At 54.4% G+C, this 16776-nt stretch overlaps 2 protein-coding genes across 4 annotated transcripts in view; one reads left to right on the top strand and one right to left on the bottom strand.

Annotated features, from left to right (window-relative positions):
- Positions 1-16776, top strand: part of RPL38 (ribosomal protein L38) — a 182851-nt gene that overhangs the window by 25044 nt on the left and 141031 nt on the right. The window lies entirely within an intron of this gene.
- The window catches only part of SLC39A11 (solute carrier family 39 member 11), an 82445-nt gene that overhangs the window by 54955 nt on the left and 10714 nt on the right, over positions 1-16776 (bottom strand). For all 3 annotated transcript variants that reach the window (XM_071816636.1, XM_065852377.2, XM_065852378.2), the window contains exon 4: positions 13758-13916. In XM_071816636.1, coding sequence (XP_071672737.1) covers positions 13758-13916 — 159 coding nt within the window. The remainder of the gene's footprint in view (positions 1-13757; positions 13917-16776) is intronic.

Below are 16776 nucleotides of genomic sequence, written 5' to 3'. Positions count from 1 at the left end.
CACACCAGTTATAACATTGAGAAAGAAGAGGGACGGCCAGAACCAGCACTGTCCAGCTCTCCATCCAGCCTGCAGGGAACCCACAGCCCGCAGCCAACGGGACCACGCGGCTCCCCCAAGCCATTCCTGCCAGCCTGGACACGGGTTGTGAGAACCAGACGCGACTCAAGGATGCGCCAGCATCTTTATTTGCATCGGCCAAAAAAGGAGAAAAAACAAACTGGCAGACACCTTTTCAGTCTTTCCCCCATGGCACCGGACAAGTGGCAGGAGGGCTGGTGTCTCTGGATGTCCCCAGGCTGCTCAAACCCACCAGAAAAAACACAAAACGGAGAGAAAATGCGGGGTTAGAGATGTAACCGCAGAGCTGAGAGAAGGGACCGTGTCCCACGGCAGCAGTTGTACAACCTGGTGTAACCAGCTCTACAACCCGGTGTAACCAGCTCCACCCGAAACAGGGGGATCAGGACCCCGTGTCCCCGTCCCCTGGCAAGGCTGGGAACCCCGGGAGCACCCGCGAGGAGGAAGGTCCAGAACACAGGAGTAGCTGTTGGATTGAATAAATGAACTTCTACCCAACAGCCAGAGCCGGTAATGAGAGCCTGGGTGGGTAAGGTCATATTAAACAAAAGTAAAGGTTAAAGATGAATAACTAAATTGTCTAGTCTCCCATCATTTGCATAATATAGTCTGACCAGCGCTATTAATACTCATCACATATTTGCTATCTGCTCTCTACTGCAGTTTAATCAGGGCGCTTTCACCTCCGTTAACCCAGCAGTCACAAGATGTACCGACGAGGTGCTCGCCTTGAAATCCCCGGAGAGGGAGACCCAGCCCAGCACCTCATCTCACGAGCAGGTAGAAATACACGCGTTCTCCAGCAAAACCCGGATGATGACACAGTGAGGAAAGACGGGAACTTCAGCATCGTGATCCGGCTTGGATAACGCACAAAGAGACCGAGAATGGAAACTCTTCTGCACCACCAGATTTGCAGGTTCCCCCCAGCCCAGGGCAGGGCCAGAGCCCGCAGGACTCTGCACGTTGCAATAACCCAACCAAGGGGCAAAGAACCCCTTGCAGGGGCACGAGTAGGCGGGTGAAATTCAGTGTATGCCCCCTATTGCCATTGCACAGCTGCAGATTAAGCACAGCAGGTCCTTGCAAGGTCAAGACCACGTGTATCAAGGTCTGCAGCCCCAACGAGGAGCTCCCATGGCTGTTTTCTGCACCACCGTTCCCAGCACATCAAACACTTCTCAATGTGGTACCCACCAATCTGCCCACACCAAAATGAAGACACACTTAAGATATTTCAGATGCTTATTGTAAGGTCAGGTCAGCTCTGTTGGCAGGCACACATACACAACGCCAGCAATGTGAAAAAATATTAGTGACCTTCAGGAAAGCACACGATTTACTCCAACTGTGATTGCCTTGAGTCATTTCAGTCCGGTCGCTGTGTGAGTCCCTTAATTGGAATGCGTCCGTGGGTTAAAAAAGCATTAGAATGAGAAGGGGAAAGTCAACCTGCATTAATTAGTTCATGCCGCTAATTAGAGTTAACTGAAATAACCACAGGGGCTGATTATCTCAAACAGCCTGATGCAACGAGAGACTTGGACAGGAAGACTTGCGGAGCTCGGAGGAAAACTATTGTGGGACATGGGAGTCCCCACCGTGCTCGTCTCCGCTCGCTGAGCTACGGCAGGAAGGTCAGGAGATTGTCCCAGATTGTCACATCTGCACGGGAGAGCAGGTGAGGAAAAACCAGGTGCTTTTGCAGACAGCAGAGAAACACCCGCTCCACGCAGCACCCATCTAACCAGGCAGATCCTGCTCTTGTTACCCAAAAGCTGCAGCAATCCTAAATTAATCTACATGGAAATACAATGGCATCGCCCTGGCATCGCGGGGCGAAGGGCGAGCCAGGGACGAGGAGGCTGTTGGCCGCTTGCAGAACAAGCGAGGATTTCGGATTGCACCCCGCTGCCCAGCCGACCTCTTGCGCAGGTTGCTAACTGAACCGAATCCAATTTTAAAAAGGAATTAAGAGCAAGCGACCCCTTTGAAAAATGATCTGCTCTTCCCCACCTGACCAATGAAGGAGAATAAATTAATGAAGAAATCCTGATGGCAAAACCTGATGGTCTGGATTTGGGTAGAGCGCTTGGTACCCAATCTGGAGGTGCGTGGCTGGGAAGGTCGATGACGCTGCTCTCCCCGTGCAACATCTTCCTGGCTTTAACCCAGCAAACGCCCTGGAACGGGCTCTGCAAAGCCACAGGAAACAAAAACGATCATGCACCAGCTGACGGCAGAAAGCAGCTCAGGGACGGGGTGCAAAGGCTGCGGGGGCTGTGCTGCCAGGAGCTGGGATGTCGGCAGCGACCCCGACCAAAAACAGCCAGACGGCTCCACCTTCCCCCAGCACAGCATCCCCAAAGCAGCGCGTCCTCCCGCCCCTCCGGGGGACAGAACAGCACGGCTCTGGTCAATATTGAAGGGATGGGTTAGGGGAAGCGGTTTGCAGGCACCTGCAGGCACACACGTAGAAAACTTGAATTGCAGCTCCTCTCAAAGCCCAGGATCACTGGCAATCCCCCACTCAAAACACTGAAATCAGTAACTCAAGTGCAACCTTAAACACTCCATGCAATAGAAAAAGGCCCTTCTCAACCCTGAAGTGGGTGCAGTCACATTTATGATTGATGTGCCTCCGATGTCCCCATGCAGCTTAGGGACACAAGCGAATCTCCCTCGTTTCTCTTCCCATGGTGCCCAGCCCAGCCCAGTTCGGCTGCTTGGGGTCACAACTGGGTCCCACCAGCAGCACCCAAACCCCTTTGACCAGACAGATTGTGTCCCCATAGATCAGGAATAAACGTGGGGACACCCAGCACACCCCAGATCAACGCTCCGGCTGCCAGAGCAACAGCGAGCAAACCCAGCCCCTTGTCAATAAAACCCCACGTAAGGAAGATGGAAAGCTCAGTTCATTTTCATATGAAAGTTTAAGGGTCTCCAAGTGTTTCAGGAACATCTCGGTTTGCATTTTAATTTGGAGACTGCTAACAAGGGAGCAGCGGTAATTGGCAGGGCAGACAGAAAGGCACCTCCATGGCAATTCTTTCTGGGCTTGCTAACGAGAGCAGGGTCAGCGCTGCCTGTCACGTTGCAAAATGGATTTCTTCCATTTTCCCTCCAGAGCTCAACTGCCTGCAATTTCATAAAACCTAAACCGCAGCATGTGCAACCAGATGCTGTGGTCAGAAATGGGCTCCGAAGCCTCAAAGTGCTGCCAAATACAGTGGCAGGAGAAGATGAACGGCACCAGAGACAAGAAACGGCAAAGGTGAGCAGGTGGGAAGCATCTCATGAGCTGGGGGGCATCAGCAGCTCCTGGTCCACAAACCCAAGCCAAGCCCTCAGCACAACAGCCAGGTCCCAAATACCTTGTCCCACCACGACGACAGTGGCAGCAGAAGCTTCACCCACCAGTGAGGATCACAGAATCACAGATAGTTTGGGTTGAAGGACCTTCCCAGCTCTCCCAGTGCCACCCCTGCCGTGAGCAGGGACATCTTCACCAGCTCAGGTTGCTCAGAGCCCTGCCCAGCCTGGCCTGGGGTGTCTCCAGGGGTGGTTCATCCACCACTTCTCTGGCCAACCTGGGCCAGGCTCTCACCACCCTCAGGGCAACAATTTCTTCCTCGTGTCTACATTAATCTCCCCTTGTTTAGTTTAGAAACCATCACCCCTTGGATGGATGGATGGATGGATGGGAGGATGGAGAATGGATGGGAGGATGGACAATGGATGGGAGGATGGACAATGGATGGGAGGATGGACAATGGATGGGAGGATGGACAATGGATGGGAGGATGGACAATGGATGGGAGGATGGACAATGGATGGGAGGATGGACAATGGATGGGAGGATGGACAATGGATGGGAGGATGGACAGAAATCTGGCAGCAATGGCTCACACAGCCCCAGGCAGGAGCAGAGCAGAGTTTCAACCCAGGAGCCAAACAATCAACCCAGTAATTGCCTCACGCGAGAGCATCCTCACGAAACCCGAATTCCCCAGGAGGAACAGACCCCTGAGGGCCCGATCCCGACCCCACAGCAGCCCCAGGACCACCGATATTCTTCCAGAGCTGCAGCAGCAGGCGTGGGGGGAGGCCCGGGGGCTCCCCATTCCCACACCGAGCATCTTCCATCTGGCTCCTCCAGCCCCGCATCCTCCCCCGGCCCAGCAGGCAGGAGCTCGTAGCTATGGCAGCGCTGCGGCGGGAATTGGGAAGAAAACCTTCATCCGTAGACAAAAATCTCCGTGTTTTGGCGGCAGAGCTGCTCCAGCAGCATCTTGCGAGCAGATCACATCAGGCTGGGGGGCTTTGCTCATCCTGACAGGGCAGCTGGCAGCATCGTAACACCAGAGCCTTCCCCTAATCACTGCAAACAGGGAAGCTTAAGTGAATATTAAGGAAGGCTGCTATCAGTTTATCTGTAACTAATGTAATATTATTGCAAGTACATTTTATTCGCTGCTAATCATCAGCCACTTCGATAACTCATAATTCTTGAAAATTGCAAACAGCAGCTTTAATCAGCAGCCTCTGCTGATGGGCTGCGAGGGCAGGGGATAAATCACCTCCTGTTTGGGTCACCAGGGGCGTGGGGACAGCTGGGTGTCCTGGGGGTGACCTGCAGCTTCCCCATGACCCGACCACGCCGAGCACACCCAGAAACACCAAGTCTGGCAACCACACAGAGGCAAATTTATGGAAAAAGCAACCCAAACCCTCCAATAAACCAAATCTGCCCTCCAAGAGGAAGGAAAACACATTCCGCAGACACAGCCGCTGGGATCACAGGATGCTGCGGTACCCCCGAGAGCATCGCTGCTGGCCAACCCACCCTTCGGGCCAAGGTAACGTTGATATCAAAAACCAACTGTAAGGACTCTTCTCGTTGGCGTGTTTGGGGCTTTGGCCTCTGCAGGAGGGAGGAGAAGCCCAGCAGGAGCGGTGCCGGTGCGGGAATGCGGGCGCAGTTCCCAGGAGGTTTGTTATAAAACGTGACGTTTTGCAATAGAAAGGAGGTCGCTTTTGTAACCTTCACCATAACAAAAACAAAAGCAGGGGGATGTTTTCACCATGCAACCTTGCAAAAAAAACCCAAAGGTCTGATTAAACAAACACAACCCACCCCAGCAGCAGTGGGAGACGGGTTTCATGTCCCCAACCTCCTGTCCGCCAGGAAGCTCCGAGAAACCTCAGAACACAACCAGTACATTTAGTTTTCAAAGGACTGCTTGCTCCAGGTGGAATACTTGAGCACAGAAGCGCTGCCCACCAAAACCAGTTAGGATGCAGGTGTTTGCTGGGAGGGAACTTGCCCGTTACAGCCAAGCTCAGAGCCAGATCCTAATCGATATTTTCCTAAGGGATATTTCCCTCGGGACGGCCCCCACACTTCACCATCAGCCCGGCGCCCACGGCTCGTCAGCAGGACACGGCTGAGAGGTTTGTGGCATCAAGTCAGCACTACAATATGAGATTTTAATTGCTAGCAATAAACCTTTAAGCCTCAGATGGGATTAACAAGAGCTTTTTCTCCACATGTTTATTAAAGCCTAATGGAGACCAGCTTCACCTCTTCTCTCTCTCCCTGCCCCCTTCCCACCTTGTGTATTTGTAGCGTGGCAACATGTATTTTTACAGCCCGTTATTATGCAAGGCTTTTTGCAAGGGTAAGAGAAAAAGCAAACAAAACTTCAATTAACAGCTCATTTTTACACAATATACTCCTCGGTAATGATTTGCTATCAGTGCAGACTGAATTAATGGGAAAGGGCCAACAAAGCAGGCAGGGGTGGGATGTCAGGAGCCCCAGAGGGACCTGAGGATGCAGCAGGGCCCGGGTAGCGATCCATCACCCCTCCAACCGCCAGCCCCACCACGCCAGCGCTGCCTAATTACGTTACATTAAAACACAGCTTCCTTTGGAGCTGTAATTGGCCGTGCGACGTGCAGCGGCCCTGGCAGATGATGGAGCAGCGGCGTTGAGGTGCAGCCCCATCTCCCGCATCCCCCGAGCATCCCAGCCCCTGTGGACCCAGCCAGCTCGCTCCCAAGGCCACGGTTCCTGCTCTTTTTCTGCCTCTCTGCTTCTTACACATCCTGTAATTACCAAAATAGCACCAAAGCCCAAGAGAGACGCCAACTCCTCATCTGCGGGAACCTCAAACACCTTCCTGAAGCACGGCGCGCGGAACCGCAGGAGGGGCCCTTCATTCCCTTCCGCTAGCGCAATTAATTTGTTAATTCATTACAGAAAAGAGGTGTAATAAGGGACAAGGCACCTCCTGATTACCACCGCTGAGAAGCTAACCACCCATCTCCCCTCCTTAGGAAGCTCAGGCTGGTAAATCCAGGTCTGTTCCATAGGGAGCAGCCGAATTTTGAGCCGGGGAAGGGGCTGGTTGGGGGGAACCCAGGGGCTCATCCTGGGCTTTCACGTGTTTGGGTGCTTGACTCCAACCAAAGCAACCTAAAGCCCAGAAACCAGGCTCCTAAATCAGCCCTCACAGCACTTATTTGTGTCAGATGTACCTCACCTTGTCTTGTCAGGCCTTAAAAACCACATATGAAATGTAAACCAAGAGCCAGACGCCTTCCCAAGCCTGCAAAGAGCCTGAAACGGAAAGGGGAGACTCATCCAGGCAGTTTTTCAGTTTGCATTAGCTGGGAAGCCTGCAGACACGAGATTAAAGTCACAGCACTTTCACCAGCTCATCGATAATTAGAGTATGATGGGGGGGAGGCAGGAAAACACACCACGAAGATTTTCACACCCTGAGCATCCCAGCACCCCCAGGACCGGCACAGCCGGGGGACACGGACACGCGCCCAGGGCATCGAGCGGTGTGAGAGCAAAGACCCCACGGGGTCCAAACGCCAGCAAAGAACAACCAAGCCATTTTCTCCTCCGTTCTCTGGCCACATGCCCCTCTCCAGCAGGTCACCAGCCTATTCGTAAGGCGCGATGCTCCACTGAATTAAGAGCAAACATCTGTTTGACACCACTCACCGCAGCCACCCATGGTGCCTACAAGCCGCCCAGTGCCGCAAGAAGCCATTTGCACCAAAGCGCAACATGAGAGGCACAAATCTGAGTCTTTCCAGCTCGTCTTGGAAGCAAAAGCAGCGTGAAGGCAGGGTGGGTGAGTCAGAGGCTCCCCCGGGAGCGCGTTGGCACCGTGCCGCAGCTCCGTGCTCCGCCATCCCCGGGAAGGCAGCTTTCCTCTCCCTGACACTCCCGCCCAGCCGCGCTCGCTGCTTCTCTGTCAGTTTAATGGCAGGTTCACTTTTCACAGCGGGGGCATTAATTTGGGGTTACGCTACGAGAGAATTCAAAGGCGGATTTAAGATCAAACAGCCGAGGAACCATCCCTGGCACTCGGCGCGCCCACGGATAAACGGGATGGCAGCCAGGCGTTCGGAGTCAGAGCACGGATGCTGCAGCAGCGAGTCTCGCAGGAGATGGCACCGCGGGCTCTTTGCCATGAACCGGCACCGGGAAGCCGAGGATTCCAGCATCGCAGTCTGGCTGGGATGCGGGTGCAGAGCATCGCTGCGGCCAGGATGGGAGCCGCATGTTCCTCTGGCATCACCATCAGCTTTCGGAGCCCAGGAGGCTCCCACCACCAGAGCCATGCGACCTGAAACCCCAGGGAGCTCCAGCACCCACGTCCCCTTTGGTCCACACTTGGCTGCGAGCGGCGGCTCAGCACCCACACCCTGCTCTCTTGCTGCACATTCTACCACTAAAACTTCAAAAGATGACAATACAAACGCTCTAATTAAATGGGCAAAAAAGGTCTGACGCTGCCCAGGGTCCCGCAGAACCCCCAACACAGCCCTCCCCGCGGTGCCGGCCGCGCTTCTGGCAGGTACGGCACCACCTGCTATTCCAGCACACGCTTCCTTTCGACAATTTACCCTCTTTGACAATTCCAAGCCAGGCGTCTAACAGGAATTGAAATTCAATCAGCAGAGCCTGAGCCGTGGAGGAGAGAAAAGCCCCGAGTTCCATTAGCAGCCTTATCAGCCCGTGATACCCGCGCGAGGAAGCCGGCGGGGAAATCGGGGCTTTGTCGCGGCACAGGGAACGGCGGAGAAACGCGCGTCTAGCGCAGGAACTCGCTGAACAAAGAATTAGGGCAGGTTTTCTCAGTCCTGGCTCCCCATGCAAACCCGCAGCCGTCAAACCACCCGGATTTCACCTGCCGGCGGTTTGTGATGGACCCCGCAAACCTATCAGGGTAGGAGGGGAACGGACCCCGACTTGGACTCAAAGCATCTCTGCTCTTTAGTTCTAGCTTTAGGGCTTCAGATGTAACGTTTTGTTGGGGTTTTTTTAAATGCTTAATGCATAATAAGACAGAGAATTATAATTAGGAGCAGCTGACAAATTGCACTTTGGAAGCAAATAAGTCTTTACCTCCATTAGTAAAACAACAATGCTTTTCAAAAAATTAGTGTTGCAAATAATTTCACCCTATTTAGCAACAACTGGGTTTCAATCGCTAAACCCACGGCCCGTGGGCAGGGAAGGGTGGAGGCAGGCAGGTTGGGTTTATTTGATAAGTTAATAAAAATCATGCCTAGGTGCTGCTATCTAGTTAAGGTTGGAAGCCGAAGGACCTTTCCCAACAGAAGGTTTTGCTGTGTTCCCCGACGAGGCTCCCAAAAAAAGGTTTCCCTTCCTCAGTCAGAGCTGGATCCTTCATCCAGAGCCAGTGAAAAAGGGCCACAACGCCTCAAAAACCAACAAACAGAAGGGCCGCTATTTATTTTCCCCGAAGCAAAGGAAATGGGAGCAAACCAGGAATGCAGGAGTCAAGCTGTGGGTCACGCACGTCCCTGCCATCCCGGCCCGTCCTCACCAACCCGCCGGGCCAAGGCGGCCCCGGCACAGCGTGAACCCCGATCGGGGCTGATTTGGTGCCGTGTGGATCTGCCGGGGGATGGATGCTCAGAGATGACGAGGTGCCACCCGCGTCCCCACGCTGCTCCGGACACCGGCCCAGTCCCACACTCAGACATTTAATAAGCCAGAAAATACACACGTTCCACGCACAGGCATTGCCCTTGGTTGATGCTCAAATTGAAAAAGCCTCTACCTACTACGACAATGAGGATGTGCAGCTAATTAACTTTCTAGGAGTCACAGATGAACAGGAAAAAGCACATTAAGAATGAGACCTTGTGACGGGCACGTCTCAGAGGAATTAGCAAATTGCATAAGAGGAACCTTTATTCCAATTATAAATTAACACCAGCGACGAGACCCAGCACATTTTTACCGGCTCGTGAAATCATTAACCCATCAAACCCAGCTCCACGCAGAGCAGGCAAGCGAATATTAAAAGCTTCTCAACTTCGCTGGGCAGGTCACCAGCACCCTCGAACTGCCCCGCGGTGTCACCGTCACCCCAGACACCGGGTACGTGCTGGGAACCTGCTGCCCCCCAAAAAGGTGCTTCCCATGGCCTAACCAGCTGTGGGAAGCCCTGAGGAGGAAATTGGGATGCTGAACAACGTGCAGCTACGGCCGGAGCGGGCGCAATGGCCTCTCCTCCCTCCCACGGCTCCAGCAGCCCCGCGCTGTTCCCAGCTCTTCCCACTACGTGACTCGCACAGATTTAGAAAGCAAAATACACATCCTCGAGGCACGTTCCGAGCCAAACGACAGACACCAGCATTATTAACCAGGAGAGTATCCCTCGGATATCTGTTTATCGAGTTCTCAAATCCTTCCCAAGGGTTCTCACCAAAAATAGCCTAAAATTCACTGTGCAAAAAGCGCAGTCCCAGACTACATCCCAAAAAAGCCCGCAAGCCTTGATTTGCAAAAATAGAAGAGGGCAGGAGCACACGCAGTTATGCTTGAGAGGGTTAACGGGATCCAGCTCTACTACCAACACCCACACATGCCCCACTCATCCATCCCACGTGAAGATCCTCAGCCTGCTCATGAAAACCATCACGCAGCCGCAAACCACAGCCCCAAATATTCCAAAACAGGTGCGAAACAAGCCCCAGCCCCCGGGCAGGGGTTTTATCCGCACGGGTCCCTCCTGCAGCACAAGGGGCCAGCACGGAGCACACACCGACCCAGCTGAAGGCTTTTAAAAGGCATTTTGGCTACTGTTTGTTTTAAATTCAAGGAACGGTGCACCCAGCACATGTGGATTTATTGATTTACTCTGTACTTGGAGGGAAAAAAATAAAAACTAAGCACACACAGAAACCAACCCTGAATCTGACAAGAAAAATAAACCCGATGGAGATGGTATTTCCAGGAGAGAATTACAGCCCTGGCTCCCCGTCCTCCCACCCCCCATCATCTTTTACAGGAGAAGTATTGGCAGACTCCTCCTTATAACTGAGTAACGGCCCCTCGGCTCGGCCCTGGGTTATAGATTAACCCCTGGTTCGCTGTAACACGCGCCCTGCTCCCCATGCCCCCGCATGCCCATCGGCTTTCCCGGGGCTGCCCCCAACCCCACAGCACCAGCGGGTCCTGAGCCCCCCACAGGAGCCACAGAGCTGCTGTCTGTGCGCGGACAGATGTTTCGGAGCAAAATGAAGCCTGGAGGTAGAGGAGATGAAGCTGATTAAGCCTCATTATCCTATTTAGCGCGATGATGGCAGAGCCAAGAGGACATCACATGGCCGGGGAGCGGAAAGAGTAACGTGGTTAACAGCAGCGCGGATGCGGGCAGGTACAACCCAGGAGGGTTTGTTATCCGCTCCGGCCAGCCTGCCTGCCCCTGTTCCCTGCCCAGGCCACCTTCCCAGTCCCACCAGCTGGGAACTCCTGCTTGCTGGGAGCCGCATTTCAGGGTAACGATCTGGAAAAGGCAGGAGAAAGGGGGTTCTGCAAACCAGACCCAGCATCCCACCCAAAACCCATCCTGGGACCTGCCTGCAGCACCCATGGGTGAGGTCCTGGGGATGCGGCAGCTCTCAAAGCAACACACGTGTGTGTAAGAACCGGGGGGCAACAGCAGCCGGGGGTGTCGGGGCAGCAGAGCCAGCGCTGGGGCATCCCCTGGACTCCTGCGGGATTCCTCCGGGAACAGGGCGGCCAGACCAGGAAACCCAGTAACACATCACACTCTGAACAAAACCCAGAGAGTCAGCAGAGCTGCAAGACGGATTGGACAGATGAGAATAATACTACTTAATTCCAGCATCTTTATGCTGGAATATCTACCCAGGGACCTACCGCGCTGAGCAGGATTTTTAAGTAAACTCTCTCTCTAAGGTTTTGGGTCTTGGTATCAAAGACCTGTGCCCCAAATCTTTTTAGTAAAGGCAATAACACCTTGTACACCCCTGCCCCTCTCCATGCAGAAGCCTCCTCAAATACCAGTTGAAAATCAAGTCCTCATTTAAAAAGCAGCCATAAGATTAAACAAGAGTGAAGGAAGGAGAGAAACCTGTTGCAGCATCACTGGGGCCAGGGAGGGAAGAGACAGGCAGAGCGCTCGTTAGGGGATTCAGATATTCCAGAAACTACAGCCCCTATTATTAAAAACACCTGAGGTCTGCTCGGCAACGCTCCCACTCCCAAATGCCCCATTGAGTTTGCTGTCCAGCCCCAGCAAACGCTCCAGGTCAGCAACTCCCCCATCAGCTCTGCTAGAGGACGAACAAACACAGCACGGGCTTCACACGGGAGATAAAGACGTAATAGGTTAAATCTGCCTTTTGCAAGGAATTTAATGACTACAGCTGTTCGGCATCATTAACCAGTTTGTCCTGGAGGTTTAACCCTCCTGCCGTCCCAGCTCTGCTGAGCAAACACTCGGGTCCCAGCGGAGCCGCCGGGTCCCCGCGGGGCTGCAGGCTGAGCCAGGCTTTGCTGCGACCCCGGGCTGATAAGGAGCCATTAAAAGCTTTTACTACCTGTTGCTATCCAGCAAAGTGGCCCTGGAGGAGCGCCAGGCGGGGAGCGAGCTCTCTGTGCAGAGAGCGGCTGCTAAAAACAGAGCCCGCGTCCTGCGCAGGGCCAGCGCGCCCCACGCTCCCACCCGCACCCCTGTAAGCGAGGGGAAAAAAACCCCCAACCCTGAGATTTTAACAGATTTACAAAGAAGGAAGACTTGTTGGAAGTGAGGTGCAATGGCTTAACCCTCGTCTGAGCAGCACTGGCTCCTGGGAGAGAAGTCTGGGCTGCAAGGGAAGGGAGATGCATCACAAGCCAAATTTCTCTACCAGAACAGCCCTAAGGATGAGGAGCCTACAGGAAAGCTGGAGAGGAACTTTTTACAAAGGAATGTAGCCACAGGATAAGGGATGACGGCTTTAAACTGAAAGAAGGGAGATTTAGATGAAATATAAGGAAGAAACTCTTCCCCATGAGGGCGGCGAGGCCCCGTCACAGGCTGCCCAGAGAAGCTGTGATGCCCCATCCCAGGCAGTCGGGCTGGATGGGGTTTGGAGCAGCCTGGGCTGGTGACAGGTGTCCCTGTGCAGCTGGAGGGGACACCCAGCATGGGGACACCCTCCCAGCCCCGCGTCCGTGCACGGACCAGCACCAGCTGTCCCGATGGCACATCGGTGCAAACAGCCGGGTCAGCCCAGAGGAGCCAACAGCTCCTCTCCCATCGGTATTTGAACTGGATTTCCAGCGAGATATCATTATTTTTATATATACATATATAGAGATTGTGCTGCTCCCTGCAAGACCGTCACCCTGCCCACCCTTGTCACCGCTCATCCTCCTCTCTGCAACACAAGAGCTGTGCCTCCCCGACCCTCCTTCCCCCACACGCTCCCATTTCACAACGCGGCCAGCAGGAAGAAGCGGGTTTTGCGGTCCAACTGTTTATCGACCCTGTTGGGAAACGGCAGCTTCGAGCAGCTGATCAAACACAACCGGGCCCCATCGGCACCTCGGAATGAGGGTGTTGGCAGCCCCAGCCCCAAAACAACCTGCAAAGGGCTTGGGAGCCCAGTGAGGCAGGACGGGCAGGGAGAGCGTGGAGCCCAGGCTTCCAGCCACCTGACACCGCTGTAACTTCATTTACTTGTTCTTAAACGCATCCGTTTGTGCTGGAAGCCACACACCGGAACATCAAGCCATTCTCTCCATAGCCAAGGATGCGTTTGACCGTACCTGTTTGAGAGGCTCAGGGAACAGCAGCGTGGGGAAGGCTGATGCTGTGGGTTCCCCCGCCACGGGGTCACCGGCTGCACAGCTCATGCTCCCGACCCTCAACCACACACAACCCTCCCTCACGCTACAATAAATACCAAAAACTTAAAAGCTTTCTGCAAGTTTTTGAAAATCTCTTTACCGACTAAGTCATCCTCGTGTTTCCAGCTGTAAAAATCCAAGAGTTTCCAATTTACTTGTTTTTTTCTGTAATAATACTCTCAGACAGCAGGATGGTTCATTCAATTTTGAAATGCTTAGAAGGTTGGCAGCTCTGCAAATTAAACCCCTGGGCTGAAACAGAAGGTCACACCTGAACTGTTCGCAAAGTGTTGCCAGCGAAAAGAAGAAAAAAAGAAGCGTGAAGGAGGAAAAAAAGATCTCAGGCGGCCTAAGGCTGCATTCATCACCGGCAGCGCCAGCCGGGGTGCTGGAGGAAACACGGTTTCATGAAATCTGTGATGGAAACCGATCTGCGTGTGGCTCCGAGAGCCCGGGAACGGTCACTCACCAGCGCCGGGATGAGCAGGTCGGCAAAGTACACGAAAGCTGCTCCCAGGGTGAAGCCCGCGGCCACGGGGAGGAAGGCGAAGGCTCCGAAGGCACCAGACTCCTCGGCCAGGTCGATGGCCGGGGCCAGGAGGGACCAGTAGGACGCGGCCAGCATCACCTGCGGACAGAAGGGCAGCGGTGAGAACCACGGACACACCGGACCCACCAGGACCTGACACCGGCAGCACGCCCACCAGGAGCTCATCCCCCAGCCAAGGACACCCCTGGTCGTGTCCCCACGAGCTGCGTGGCCACTGTCACCCAGCACAGCCACCAGAACCCGCGTCCCGATGGAACAAATCGCCAAAGGATGGAGAATGAGGCGTTTTCCCCTGTTTTCACCAAGGGTGCTGCTTCTGGGCTCAAAAGCCCAAGGCACCAAACGAGCCACGTGAGCTCGTTAGGGTGATTTCCTGTGGGGTCAGCACAGCCAAAACAGCCCTGCGAATAGGAACGGGGAAACCGCCCTCCCCTCAGGGCTCTGACACGGGAGCGGGTCCATCACCCCAAATCCATCCTGCACCCCACTCTGAGCTTCCCTGCAGAGCAGGAAACACAACCTCGCCCTCGTGCAGGAAAACAATAAATATCGGATAACGCCTGGAGCCAAAGCGCCATTCCCGAGGCAGCCGAGGGCAGCCCGGGCTCTGCGCGCAGCTGCTGGGGCTCACCCGCCGGGGCTCCCACCCCGCTGCCCCGGACCAGGGGCTCTGCAAACCCTCTGAGCCGCTCACACCAGCGCCTGGGCCGCCCCCGTCCCGGTGTCCGACTGCAGAACGAATTGTGACCCCAGCCCGGCGCTGCCAAACCCCAGCGCAGCGTTTCACCAGCGTGTTTGCAGCAGGAAAAGAAACCCTTGGAGTAGAAGAGTGCTTTATTGGTTTTTTTCCATTCTTAGCAGGGAAGGAGAAGGAACAGCTGCCCAAAAACAACATAGAAAAAGCAGACTTAGGGAGTTGTGGGCATCTCCAGCCCAGCCCTGCTCAGAGCTGGTTGCTCGGGGCGTTACCCAGTGCAGAAAGCCGAGCACAGCACCGGTTTCACAAGCTGATACTAAAGAACATAATATTAACATGCATTTTATCACCTTATCTCTTCCTCCCCTCTGCTGCCTGACGTACTGGGCTGGATTAATTAAAAAGTCATCAGCCCAGCACGATGCTCTTGGCAGCAGCCGCTTGGCTCCGCAGGAGCTCGGCTGGGACAGCTTGGGGACCGGCCCTGTCACACGAGTCAGTCACACGAATCAGCCGCACTAGCACGGGTGGGCTTAGAAATCCCAGCAGAAATCTGTGTCAGGCTTTGGGAAGGAGAAGCGGTGGCGGGGAACCCCATCAGAGGGGAGGTTCCAGCACAGAAAGGGCTGCAGGACTGGGGTTCAGCCCGGACGCAGCAGCGGGGAGGATGCCCTGGGCAAAACGGTCCCCCGAGCATCCCCCAAAGTCCTGTTTGCAGGATGCTCGGAGGACCCGAGCGTTCACCCGCGGAAAAGAAGTGCATAACAAACTATTACATTTTGAATTATTTTTAACGAAGGAATGAGATGCCTGTTGCTGTAGACACCAGTCCCTGAGGAATTGTGCAAATCCCGGCTCGCTGTGGGTAAGAAGAAAGCAGGCTGTCACGTCAGGCGGAGCCAGGCTGTCAAACTTCACATTCAAATGCCACCTCCTTTAAAAAAACAACCACACACCCCAACGTGGAAACACAACCAACAGGAAAAAGCTTTGCAGAATTATATTGTCATCTTATGTTAAGATATCATTTTCCCGTGGAAAACAGAGGCTTGACACGGCTCAGCCTCCAGATCCCGTCACCAAAGCTCCCACCGGCTTCGCTCTATGGGGACTCCAGGGGAAGGAGGTGACAGGGCTTGAAGCCACCCCAGCTGGAGGAGCAAACTGCGGGGCTGCTCCTGCCAGCTCCACCCGCTTGGGAAGGAAAAGCCATTTATTCCTATACCTTGTATGCAGAGAACCTACTCGGTGTGGGAGCCGAGAGTCACCGCTGCACCAGCCACCCCCAGGTCCCCTCAGCCCAGCTCTGAGCTCAGGCCTGGGTTTAGCGACGTGGGTTTAACCATGAGGGCTTGCCTGGGTGCAGCCAAGGTCCGGCTCAAGGCTTCTACTTCTCACCCGCCCTGTTCAGCATCAGAGCCCCCGGTGCAGCAGCATCCCTGGTCAGGGGACGCTCATGGACTAAGAAAAGGGTGAGGATTTCTGCCAGTGACCTGATTTAAATAACAAAACAATTATGAAAAATTAAAATAGTCATCCAGCCAGGGACAGGAACTCAAACCCCAGCAGTGTCAGCGGGCAGGCTGGTGACAATAGAAGAGAATGAAAGAGAAAACATCTGCCTGGGCTCTCCGAAAAACACGAAGCCCCTTGGGTAGGATTTTCTGCACAAAGCGCCAGCCCGGCTGGGAGCGGGGACCCCGGCTCGCTGGCACCGCCACACGCGGCTCCTGCCAAACCGGGTTTCAATGCTTCTGCAAAGAGACTTCGTGCTCCGGAGCCAAGATCCAACAACACCGTAAATCCAGCAGCTCTCCAGAAAACAAGCTGGGGGAGGAACCATCGCACTGAAGGCAACTGCAGGTCTAAAGCATCCCCAGGTTGTGGGGAGCAAAATACCTTCCCTGGGATCCATCAGCACAACCGGGACAAAGCCCAGCTCAAACCCGAGTGTCTCGTGCCATGGAAAATGCCTGAATCCAGGTCTGCGTCCTCACGCCGATGGAAAAGCCACGCAGGAGCTTTTATTCTGCAAATACTGAATAAACAGGACAGTGACCTTCATCCCAACCACAGCTGGAGCCCAGGGACAGCAGAAGAGCCCTGGCACAGGGAGCATCCACATCTGGGTTACGATTAAAACCCACTCGTCTCACCCGCTGCAACAGCGGCATCCGGTCGCGCTGCTGAGCGATCACCGGGATGAGAACGGCAGGATGGGGGAAACGGCGCTTGAACGGC

This window comes from Patagioenas fasciata, chromosome 18, assembly GCF_037038585.1.
Source record: "Patagioenas fasciata isolate bPatFas1 chromosome 18, bPatFas1.hap1, whole genome shotgun sequence".
NCBI lineage: Eukaryota > Metazoa > Chordata > Aves > Columbiformes > Columbidae > Patagioenas > Patagioenas fasciata.
Note: the sequence above shows the minus strand (reverse complement) of the source record. Positions and strands in the feature narration are given on the sequence as shown.